Here is a 12250-nt window from a genome sequence, read left to right as displayed (position 1 = left end):
TTTTTAATGGCTGGAAATGTTCCCTTGTTATTTATTACAATTTCTTCTAAAGGGCAGCAGGGCTTGTGGCTTCTATAGAGAGAGGCCTAGACATGGGGAGACTCTGTAGGACTTGGGGTCTCTTTGGGCCTCTGTGTTTCTGAAATACAAGGGCTGTTTTTGATTCTCAGGCCTGTATATTAAAATATTGGTTGGGAAAGTGGTGAAAATAGAACAAATGGGTTTACAGGAGGGTTTTGTGCTGGCCAGTCAAATTCTTCCTTTACTTTTTCAGAAATTTTTATTCATTTCATTTTAAACAAGCAAGAAATGGATAATGCTGACATTCTGGGGCCCAACAAATGGGTTTACAGGAGGGTTGCAACCTTTCTACCCTAAACATACCAGCCAGTACCAAGTAGAGTTGCCACCTGGCCAGTGTTTTACCAGCCTGACCAGTAAAAATGATGGTTGCCCCCAATGTTATTAATAGGGGAAAAAATCTATACAGGAAGGCCGGTATTTTTTTCCAAAAAAAGGTGGCAACCCTAGTACCAAGGGAGGCCTTGGTTGACGGCATAGGGGCGGAAAGTGGGGTGTTGGGGGAGTGAGCATTTTAGGGGGTAGTCGAAATTAAATGTCAAAGCACTCTAAATGAATACAAAGTTTTAGAGGTTTTAGTATTTTTTCGCGAGAAATTCTCCAAAAAAACTCTAATTTTTGTAGCTTATTATTTTAATAAATCTTACGACATTTGTAGTTTGAGTCTGTAAGTTTAGCTGTGGCTTCTAAAACCACTGAAATCCAACCTTTGTAAAAAGCATCATTTTGACAAATATGCAAAGTAGACCTGGAAATAGATTAGCAAAATAAACATATCATGTAAATCTTCCAGAGTAAACAAGATGAATAAACAACAACTACAATATTAAATCATCTCTGCTTAATAGAAATAAAAAAAAATATCAAATACAATGGTCTGACAGGAAATGTGAATAAAAGGTATTATTATTCAAGAAATACAATCTCTATTCAATTACCCATAAATTAGTTGACTTTTTTTGATATCCACGGAATTTAAATAAAAACCCCAATATTTTGTAAAATTATTCCTATCTAATTGCCTCTTAAAAGCATACAATTATGTAAATTAACTTTATCTACAATCCAATGCAGAAAAAGTGATTTACGGGCCATAACAATAAAAAGATAATTTTTCATTTCCTTAGACTAATCCAAGGCTCCCTTATGCCGTTTAAAACTAGAATGGTATCTAAAATCACAAATTATATAATTATTAAATAAGTTATGTACAGATAAAAACATTTTAAGATTCAACCTCATCAAACAAATTCCAGGAAAATGTCCACAAATAATGAAAAAAATCTATAGTTTGTTGTTTACACTTTGGACGAAATTAAATTGATTTTACTTTTTCATAGAATTTTTATAACCAAGATGCAGGAGTCTAAATTCTTCGTCTCTCCAATTTTCAGAAAATATACAACCATGATAATGTCGTAATGTAGAAATTACATTTTTGGGACAGATATCCATATTCAAAGGCCTATTTCAGCTACTTTTTGGAAAGGTAAAATGTCTTGAGAAAGAGGGCTAAAGAAAATTTGAGAGATTAATTAGAGCAGTATAATCCATAAATTTTAATATGGAGTTATATATGGTATGTTTGTTGGTGGCTAGAAAATATCTGATGATAAAAATGTAAATTATCAGCTTCAGGTAATTATAGCCCAATTTGATTTCAAGAAGGTAATTCACCAGTGTCTGGATCCACAATTTGTCTTATTTGTGAAATGCCTTTTTTTCTGTAAGAAGAAAGAATAGTGTTTCTTTTTGCTTTAGGAAATATCTTCATATTAAATGGTGAGGAAAATGGGGGTTCTTTTTAATCTGTATTGGTTGGTCGACCAGCTTCGATGGAAAGCAGAAACTATTTATTCTTTAGAATCAAGTATAAGTTCAATATTTAAGTTAGTGATTTTTTCCTTATCTATTAACTATTCCACTAAATATACTGTAATAAAGCCAAGTTAAATCTTCTAAAGTCTGAAATATTTAGACCACCAAATATTTTAGGATTTATTAATTTGGATAGTGACATTTTTGTTTTTTTACTCTGCCACAGGAATTCTAAATTAAGGGGACAATTCATCCATCTATTACACATAGATTTAATTAAATTTAAATTGGGAGTAAAGTTAAGGGAATATAGCTTGGATAGATAGATCCACAAAATTTGTTTTGTACATTTGGAAGTTAATTTAGATTTTGTAAAAGTAGGTTTGTTGATTAAAGTACTTTTAAGACTTAATATGAGATTCATTAAAATCCCCATTCAATTATAAGTCTGTTATAAGGATAAGTATTGATGTTTTCAGCGATCAGAGTAAAACTCCTCTTTGTTACTAAAAGAGAAGCTTTGTAAAAAAAAATCTTCCCTGATTATCTTGCTCAACATTCAAGATCTGCACATTGAGAGATTTGTAGAATAAAATTAACATTCCATTTCTTTACTTAATTATAAACTAGATTCCCACCAATCCCTTTTAAGTTTTTTCGATTCAGATGGATGGATTTCTTAAAGCATAGCAATATCAGTTTTCATTTTATGTAACTCACTAATAACTTTATTTTTATGTATAAATTACAACCATTCACATTCCATGAAACTATACCCAACTTATGTCTTACTTGAGAATAATATTTTCAAAGCTGATTTCTGTACCAAGAGAGAGCTCATCAAAAAATCTGATGAGAGAGCAAAAAACAAATATAACAAAACATTGAACATACAGTACAAGAAATGAGGAGAAAGAAAGTTATACCTTCTCACTGAGGGAAAAATATGACCACCATAACTAATTTTCGAGAAATGGATATTGCATTTATAATTGAAATACTGGTGGTTTGGCACTGAAAATGTTTCATATTTTCCTCATTATTTTGTCCATTAGATTGTGGAATGAGATCTGGCCCTTTGGGTTGAGATTTAGTCTTTTACTTGTTGAGAATGAGGATGTATTGAATGATCTCTGAAGTTATGTCTCCTTTCTTTATGAGGTTTAAAGACTTTCAAATAGGATTAAGAATATTCAGGCCATCCTAAGTGTCATTTATTTGTCTAATAAGTATAAAATTCCATGCTCTGTTGAGTTTAGATTCTGAGAAAGTATTCGATAATGTAAACTGGAATTACCTTTTTGACTCTAACTTCCCAAAATAGAATTATAATTGCTGGTGAGCAATCAGATAGTTTCACCTTATTCAGATGAACAAGACAAGGTTGCCCCTTATTCCCCCAACTCTCAAATATATCTATAGATCCTTAGATTCTTAAATATTTCTAGACGTATTTCAGGGCAAATATCTGAAGATGATGGCACTTGCAGATTATCTACTTTTGATTGTCCAGGAGCCTCATAATTCATTTTAATGAAAATATTCACCTTTTTCCAAACCTATGGTTCCTTCTCTGGTTATGTTATTAACTCAAGTAAAACTAGGACACTGAACATTCATAGCTCAATTCCTAAACAAATTCTTTTGGATTTAAACATTAAACCCCCTACTAGTTTTATTAAATACTTGGGTATAAATATTCTCTCAGATTTATCTAGGTTATATTCTCTAGATTTACCTTCCCTGATCATACTCGCTAATTCTCTTTGCGATAAGTGGTTAAATTGTCCTCTTAATCTTATTGGGAGAGTAGCTTTCTACAAAATCTTAATTTTCCCAAAACTATCATACCCTTTGTTAAATCTTCCTCTTTTATTGAAACACTCTGATGTTAAGAAATTGGACCAAATTCTTTCTAAATTCCTTTGGCAAGGAAAGAAAACCAACGTTTCTCTGTGTTAAGAGATTCTAAAATCTTGGGATTTTGGGTTTCTAATTATAGGGATTTTGGGTAAAGAAACTTACCAATTTTAATATGAATTCCTTTTTAGAAATGGGGCCGTATCACTTATTATTTACATTAAAAATGGGGTAATCATCACACTGATATTAAGAAAAATGGTCTATTCAGAGCTAAGTTTGTTACTCAATAAACTTCATGGAAGTAACTATCATATTTCACCATTTTTGTTTCCATTTGATTCAAGTTTATTCTCTAACTGAGAACCTTGATTCCTTATTGAATAAAGAAAGGTATCATCTAATTACAACAGATTGTTGATGCTCACTCGGGGGTTCCTGTACAGTTGGGATACTATAATATCTAGATTTGGTTTTAATGAGTGTGACATTTGTATGTGGAATTGATCTTATCAAACATAAAAACTATTGCAATTAACAGACTCCCTATTTGTAAAGTGATTCAGAATAAGATGGATGAACCTTCCTTAAATAGAATTTCAACTATTACCAATTTTTGTGTACGATCCTCGTCTGGGGTCCTTATCCTTTACAAAATTTGGCTAAGAGTATTTATCACTCCCCGTCACTTATAACCCATGAACATTTTCAACAAGCGTATCCAGTGTGAGAATTGGAGAGCTCAACACTTGAATTTTAAGAGGAGGCCCCTGAACAAAGGTATGCCCTTCAAAGGGGGGCGTGGACTGAACTTGAGCTTTTAGGAATTTGTAGTTCTCCCACAAGTGGATTTCCAGAAGTTACCTGGACATTAGGGAATTTCTACAGATCGGAAATTGAGAAATATCTATGAAAAATGCATAAACACCAAAAGGAAGTGAGTTCTGAAATGTATTTTATTTCTTTCATTGGGAATCAGCAAATAAAATTGATAACTACAGCATCTGTGTGTCTGTCCGTGGATTCTCCATGGACACACGAGGTCCAGATATGGAACTGAGCAACAATTAAGAAAACCTATAATGAGAAGAGGTGTTTATTGGACATAATTTGCACCAGTTGGGGCTCACAATGTTCTCAGTATGAATATTTTACTCACCTCTGTTTGCATAGATCTGTTAACATCAGTAAATCTACTAATTCCTGGTTCGACATCATTTTGGCTTCATTGTAGGCACTGTATGTTAGTGAGGAGAAGAAGAAGACTTAGAAAGGAGTCGTGCATGAATTTAGAGGTAAATGCATTTGTCATTAGCATTGATGGAGAATGCATTTGTTGCATTTATTAAGAGGGTGAAGCCTCAAGGTTATGTCTTTGCTCTTCTCATGTTCCATAGAGTGCATTCTGAAGAATATATGCAACAAGAGACAGCAGAAGCATCACTTCCTTCACATGTCTTATTTCATTCATATTTAACCTATGGAACTGGCTAAACTATCCGAGAAGGGCACTGTGGCCACCCACATTACTGTACTTTAGTTACTAATGTGCATTTACCCATTTGTTTGGTGCGTGTGTACTCTAGCTGCCAATTTGCTCTACTAATATATTGAATCCAGGATTCTGGTTTGAGATTTGTCATGGGTAAATGAGAGTCAGGGTTTGGTTATGTATTCCACCAAATATTGTGTTGGGGTGATGAATCATTGTAGGTATAGTAGATACTGGCACACCTATAGACGTGAATATGTAGAATCTATTTCAGGGGATTTCAGATAGTTATGGTGGGTCCCATAATCTCCTTTAATGTGTGGTTTATTCCTATGGTAAATAATAGCATTTAAAACGAGGTGCTCGGTCAGGTCTGATTTGAGTTCACCTTCACCGACAAAAAAAGGTTAAGAAACCCTGATCTATTTGGTCACCTTTCTCTGTGCTTGTTCCTCATCAGCCAGGTGAAGTAGCTTATGTTCCTCTCAAATCCTTCCTGAGCTGCTTTTTCTTTCATATTCCCATCCGGAAGCTGAAACTCTGCCTCTCTTTTGGTGGCTTTAGATGTATTTCTGCGTTATACAAATAAAAGGGCAGATTTATGATTTGGGTGTTCCCTCTGGATGGCTTAGAAGAGCACCTTCGTGCTCTTGTGTGTACCCTCTTTCCTACAAGTGTCTAAGGTACCAGAGCACAGTCATTGTTTTTTTGACTATTATGTAATGTCATCTGTATTTACTCATCTGCCTATTGGTACATTCTAAGTCTGGTGCCTATGGAGTAGACCGATTGTGTTTTGTCTAAAGCAACAAGTACTCACAGTATAGTACACATCTTTATTAACTGAAGAGCTCCTCTACTTGCAATAGGGAGATGGTGATGCAAAGGATGTCAATTTGTTTAGGAAACTTCTAGGAACCCACTGCTGCCATTTCTGTCTGTGCCATAGCAATAGGAAAGTAGTCCTTGTGTTTAAAGGGATACTGTCATGGGAAAACTGTTCTTTTTTTTTGAAAACGCATCCGTTAATAGTGATTCTCCAGCAGAATTCTGCACTGAAATCCAAGTCACATGACTGGGGGCAGCTGGGAAACTGACCATATGTCTAGCCCCATGTCAGATTTTAAAATTGAATATAAAAAAATCTGTTTGCTCTTTAGAAAAATGGATTTCAGTGCAGAATTCTGCTGCAGCAGCACTATTAACTGATTAATTTTGAAATAAACATGTTTTCCCATGACAGTATCCCTTTAAGTGAAAATACATGGACGCTAAACACTATTTATTCACAGGGCTTAAAATGGTTATTCCCCTTTAAGTGAACTTTTAGCGTGATGTAGAGAGTGATATTCTGAGACCATTTGCAATTGGCTTTCATTTTTTATTTGTGGTTTTTGAGTTATTTAGCTTTTTATTCAGCAGCTCTCCAGTTTGCAATTTCAGCCATCTGGTTTCTAGGGTTCAAATTACCCCAGCAACCATGAATTGGTTTGATTTGAATAAGAGACTGTAATATGAATAAGAGAGGAAAGACCAGTAATAAAAAGTAACAATTTTTAGGTCAGCGACCCCCCATTGGAAAGCTGAAAAGAAGACGAAGGCAAATAATTCAAGAATTATAAAATATTAAGCCCAATTGAAAAGTTGCATATATTTAGCCATTCTATAACGCACTAAAGAAGACGTTGATCTTTGATTGTGATATATATATATATAAATATGTTTATAGACTTACTCGCTTTTCTTCTCTCTTCTAGCAAGTAACCAGTCGACAAAGTTCTTTTTGAGCATGTTATCCACGGATCTGCTGTAGTCGCTGGCGAGGATGGCCTCTGAATATCGCCTCTGTAAGGGCTGTGGCCTCTCATTTTCTACATTCGCTCTGCCAAAAAGAAAGAAATAGGGGGGATCAGCTTTGGGGCCTCTACTTGCATGGTGATGGTGCGTTTGTTTTTTGCCAGGGGATTGATTCTTCTGCAGCTTTAATTGTCTACAGCTGTTCGTACTGTTTGTTGTTTTATTGTCTATTACTGTGATTAAGCACATTATTACCCAGTGTTCTGTTGCTTGGGGCACCCGCAGCAGTCAATCTTCTTTTCAGAGCAATGCTTCCTCTTTTAAGGAGGAACTCAGACTAATTGGGTGGGTTGAGTGGCAGCTTCAAACTGCCATCCATACTGTCTTATTGTATTAACTCCTACAAAAGGCAGCTAGGTTACATATTCCTATGGCAAGCCCAGGATACTGAGGAGAAGAGGACTCTAGATTAAGGACAGGCACTGAGGATTCCTGCTTCTTTTGCCATCAACTGAGCCATGGGATCCATTAAGTTTGCCTTTTAGTTAAAGCGATTTTGTCATGGGAAAACATTTTTTTAGTAAATAGAGCTGCCCCAGCATAGTTCTGCACTGAAATCCATTTTTCAAAAGAGCCAACGGATTTAATTTTGAAATTTGACATGGGGCTAGACAAATTGTCAGTTTCCCAGGTTCCCCCAGTCATGTGACTTGTGCTCTGATAAACTTCAGTCACTCTTTACTGCTCCCCCAGCAGCCCATCAGAACAATGGGAAGGTAACCAGAAAGCAGCTCCCTAACACAAGATAACAGCTGCCTGGTAGATATAAGAACAGCACTCAATAGTAAAATCCAGGTCCCACTGCAACTTATCGGTTACATTGAGTAGGAGAAACAATAGTCTGTCAGAAAACAGTTCCGTGGTGCAGCACTAGCTCTTTCTGAAAGCACATGACCAGGCAAAATGACCTGAGATGGCACCTACACACCAATATAACAACAAAAATATATATTTGTTGGGTTAGGAATTAAATTTACATGGTAAATTGTTTGCAGTGTAAACAATGTAGTTTAGGAATAAAAACTAAAATAAAAAATCATGACAGAATCCTACTTTTAGTATGTTATAGAATGGCTAACACCCCCTTTAAAAACACAGATTTCCCACTTACCTCATGTTATTTTCATCGGCTTCTGCAGTATTGAATATTATAAAGGCTAAAAGGAAAGCTGCATATTTCAGGGTCCTCATTTTGGAAACTGTAAATGAATATGTAAATAGTTAACAAGTTAATAGTTAAGCTTTGAACCTAAAAGGTAGGGTCCCAATTTTATGGAGCCACCCTGATCCCTCGCCTGGAAATTGCCAAGACGACAGCGGTGGAATAATACAGCCCAACAATTGTATAGAATGGCCGTACAAACTTTTGAAGTTCCTACTTATGGTATGTCATCAATATCTAGTATATCAGGAACATGTATCCCATAACATAAATATATTCATATACATGGAATAAGAAGGGCATATACCCTTTTCTAACTGAAATAAGAGGACAGAAGAAATAGATGTAGCTGATTCAGAATTCATACCCCAGTAAGAATAATGCACAGAAGCCAGCTAATATTCACCAAACCTGTTACTTACTGCTAGTAGTGTCCGGTGGTTCTGATCCATTCCATAAACAGACAGCCTGTTCTTATAAGCACAACTGACAATTCCTATTGGCTTACAGAAGCACGTCAGGCTTCCACTTCATGCTCCCCGCTTCATTAGGCCCATTGAGCTGATCTTGTAGAAAACACACATTGCTGGGCGCTAATTAACATCAATTTGTTAATTGTAGGAACATGGAAAGGCTTTTGTTTATAGAGTAGACCTGTTGAACGTTGGTTCGGAGCCTGTTCCTGATAACACCCTATCTTAATTGAATGACCCAAGGGAATAGAAAGCTTTCCTAATCTTACCTGCACTATGATCAATTAAATCGCACCCAATTTTCCACTTCATTTGCCAGATTAGTGTAGGATTGTGTTGTTAAGTAACATTAGGAGACTGGTACGGCCATGTCACCAGCGTCCCAGGTCTTTTTTTTATGGTCGTGGAAATGATAACCAGTGTCCGTGAATGCCAGTAACTTACAAGAACTTTACAAGAACTCTACCCACAGGTTGTTATATTCCTTGTCTCCGTATTGTCTCATACATCTTATACAAAGTGTGAGATGCCAAGTTGTCATCTTTGACCATCATGTGCTCCACACTGAAAGGGAATAAAATTATGAACCCCACCCTGACTTGAATGGATTCTGTTCTTGAGCTAGTCTTGGTCACTAGTACCCTGGCCTTGAGGGCAGAGCCACCTGTTCGGCTGTAAGAGCAGTTCATTGTTGAGCCATATCTCTGTGCTCTCTGAAAATAAATATATGGGGAGGCAGTCCTATCAGTGAATCTCATGCAAGTGTAGGAATACGCAAGAGAGTAAATAAATCAAATCTCACTCACATTGGCCATTAGGCTGGGAGCTCAATTTGGGAACCACTTCCTTATGATTTCTACCTGGCACTTGGAGCAGACATCTTTTATTTATACCCTTTCTGCCATCTTTCTCTGTGCCGTACAAGCAGGAACCTTTTAGAGAAAAAACATGGAGAAATAACATTTTTGTCTAATGAAAGAAAATGTAACGCTACACAACTTTCCAATCGGTTTGATGGTTTGAAAGTTATTTGTAAATTAGTGATGCGCGGGCCGACCCGATACCTGCGCTTCCTCGTGGGTGCGGGTTGAGCTCTTCTACTGATTACCCCGTCCCCGTCAAATGCCGGGTTTGTCTTTTATAGATGCTGCACCTGCTCGTCATGCCCCTTTTGTGTCGTCTGCGCGGGTCTATAAAAGCAACCCGGAAGTGCGGGTTAGGGTCGGGTGCAAGTCTGGGAAATCCCGACCCGCACATCACTATTGTAAATGTAGTAAATCTCAGTGACTACAGTACTGCACTACTGTTTCTGGCTCCCGAAACAGTGTAGCAGAAGTCAGCTCTCCTGCCGTCGAGCTTCTATTTTGCGCAAGGAGGAGGAGGCGAACTGTGATTAATGTTTGGCTTTTGTTGTCCTTTAACTTTGGCATTGTTTACCCCTGCCCCTATGAGGGGGGCTGTCATATTTGTGCTGCAGTTGTCCCTTAGGGGGTTATTTATAAAAACTCAAATTTATTTCATATTTGTATTAAACCAAGCTTGACCAAACTCCACGATTTTATCTTATCAATAAAAAGCCACGATTAATAATAAAGTTGAGTCGGGAAAAACTCGATAAAATCAAGTGAAAATCCAATTCATGCTAATATGCCGGATTTGACACCTGAATCACTCAATTTGTTCCGGTTATCGCCCGTAAATCCCAAATTTTTCTGGGTATCAGACAAAACCCAGTCAGATCACGATATCTACAAATTGTAAAAGCGACATCTGCCATTGACTTCGACAGGTTTAAGATTGCGGATTCAAACTTTTTGCAGCTACGGGGTTTAATAAAGCTTGTAATATTTTTAGGTTCTTTTTTTCCTTTTAAAATTCGAGTTTTTGCCCAGAAAAAACTCGACCAGAAAAGAAATCGAGGTTTAGTGAATAACCCCCTTTGTGTTAGAAATTCTAACTGACAGTTTGGAAAAACAGGAATTTCAAGTAACAATTATTGACAAAATCTGCAAAAAAATTATCAACATGAACTTTAAGGGGTTTATTTATTAAAGCTCAAATTTTTCTGGTTGAGTTTTTAAAGGGGAAAACTCAAATTTTTGTATGGAAATAAAACCTTGATTTTTAGAGATTTATCATCCCTTAAAATCCATCTCAAACCTGTCAAGGCCATGTAGAAGTTGTTCTTGACCTTGTGATCCGCACTGGTTTTCATAAGATAAAGTCGAATTTTCGGAGGGTCAAATCGGATTCTAGCTCACCTCGTTTTTTGGCGCTGATTTTTTGATAAACTAGTTAAATTTGTGGATGAGAGTTAGGACGACTTTGTTTTAATAAAAAAGAATGAGATAAATTCGAGTTTTAGTAAATACACCCCTTAATGTTTGGGGGAGAGGGGTTTGGTCAGTATCACTTTAAGTAATATTTTGCATATGGTTTTTTTTTAATCTTGTAGGGAAATCTTTCTTGCCCTTTAAAAGTATAACAAAATCTCCCGTAATGTTCTCACAAGTTCGTAGAAACATGTTACGTTCCAAAATGATTAAATAACATGTTATTTAAAGGGCACTGGGCCTATTAGAAGAAATATCACAGAGGCTTATCAGTAATTTTTACAGTTGTTGCTCATGGAAATGCTCCGCCGTGAAAGGTTTTATTAGCGGTTTAATTGCACGCGGCTAACTAAGTGAGGTGCTTCCTGGCTGCTAATGAGGCCCACCCTGGGATTTGCTAACAGAATGTAGAGAGGGTCATAAAACAAGTTGCCTTTCACTAATTTGCAAATGTGTAAAACACTCCCATAGCCCCGTCTACACTTTATGTATCAGGCTCTTTAGATAAATAGCCCAGGCTGCTGATAACTGCGCACTCTTGTTTTTCTAAGGGATCGGAGCCCTGGCCACAGGGGGCCACTCAATGAAAATAAAGGGCCAAGGATCCCGGCAACCAGTTATACTGGGAACAATAAGTCGGACAGGGGAAGGGATCTCAGTTAATAGATGGAAGGCAGTTGATATCAGATCAGCCATCCTGGCTACAAGAGATTAGCAAAGTGACTTTCACCTTTCACTCACAGAGGGTTATTTATTAAAGGAAAACTATACCCCTCAAACAATGTAGCCCTCTATAAAAATATATTGCATACAACAGCTCATATACCATTTTCAAAACAATATACTTTTTTAGTAGTATTTGCCATTTGATAATCAGAAATAGAAAACTGCCATTTTAAAGAATAAGGGCCACCCCCTGGGTATTGTACGATTCACGGTGCACACAAACAAACCAAACAAATGATACTTGTTAGGTCACATGAGCCAATTAAGAGACAGAATTCTGTCTTTTGTGTCCACACTTCTTCCTGTTACCGTTAAGTTGGCCATACACAGGAAGATCTGCTTGTTTGGTGATGTCGCCAAATGAGCAGATCTCTCCCCGATATGCCCATAGTAGAGTCCTGCGCGGAACCAATTTGTTAAACCCGGACCCGCAACCCGCATATAGGGT

General features: G+C 36.7%; 1 protein-coding gene across 1 annotated transcript; it reads right to left on the bottom strand.

The window, feature by feature from the left end:
• Positions 1 to 4699: 4699 nt before the first annotated feature.
• On the bottom strand, positions 4700 to 8720 carry gip.L (gastric inhibitory polypeptide L homeolog). The gene is given in 6 exon segments (NM_001097922.1): positions 4700 to 4836; positions 4919 to 4996; positions 5686 to 5823; positions 6987 to 7133; positions 8220 to 8307; positions 8693 to 8720. Coding segments are annotated over 5 exon segments (453 nt in total). The 5' UTR covers positions 8300 to 8307; positions 8693 to 8720; the 3' UTR covers positions 4700 to 4826.
• Positions 8721 to 12250: the final 3530 nt, after the last annotated feature.

This window comes from Xenopus laevis, chromosome 9_10L (assembly GCF_017654675.1).
Source record: "Xenopus laevis strain J_2021 chromosome 9_10L, Xenopus_laevis_v10.1, whole genome shotgun sequence".
NCBI lineage: Eukaryota > Metazoa > Chordata > Amphibia > Anura > Pipidae > Xenopus > Xenopus laevis.
The sequence above is the reverse complement of the archived record's forward strand: the minus strand, read 5'-3'. Positions and strand labels throughout refer to the sequence as shown.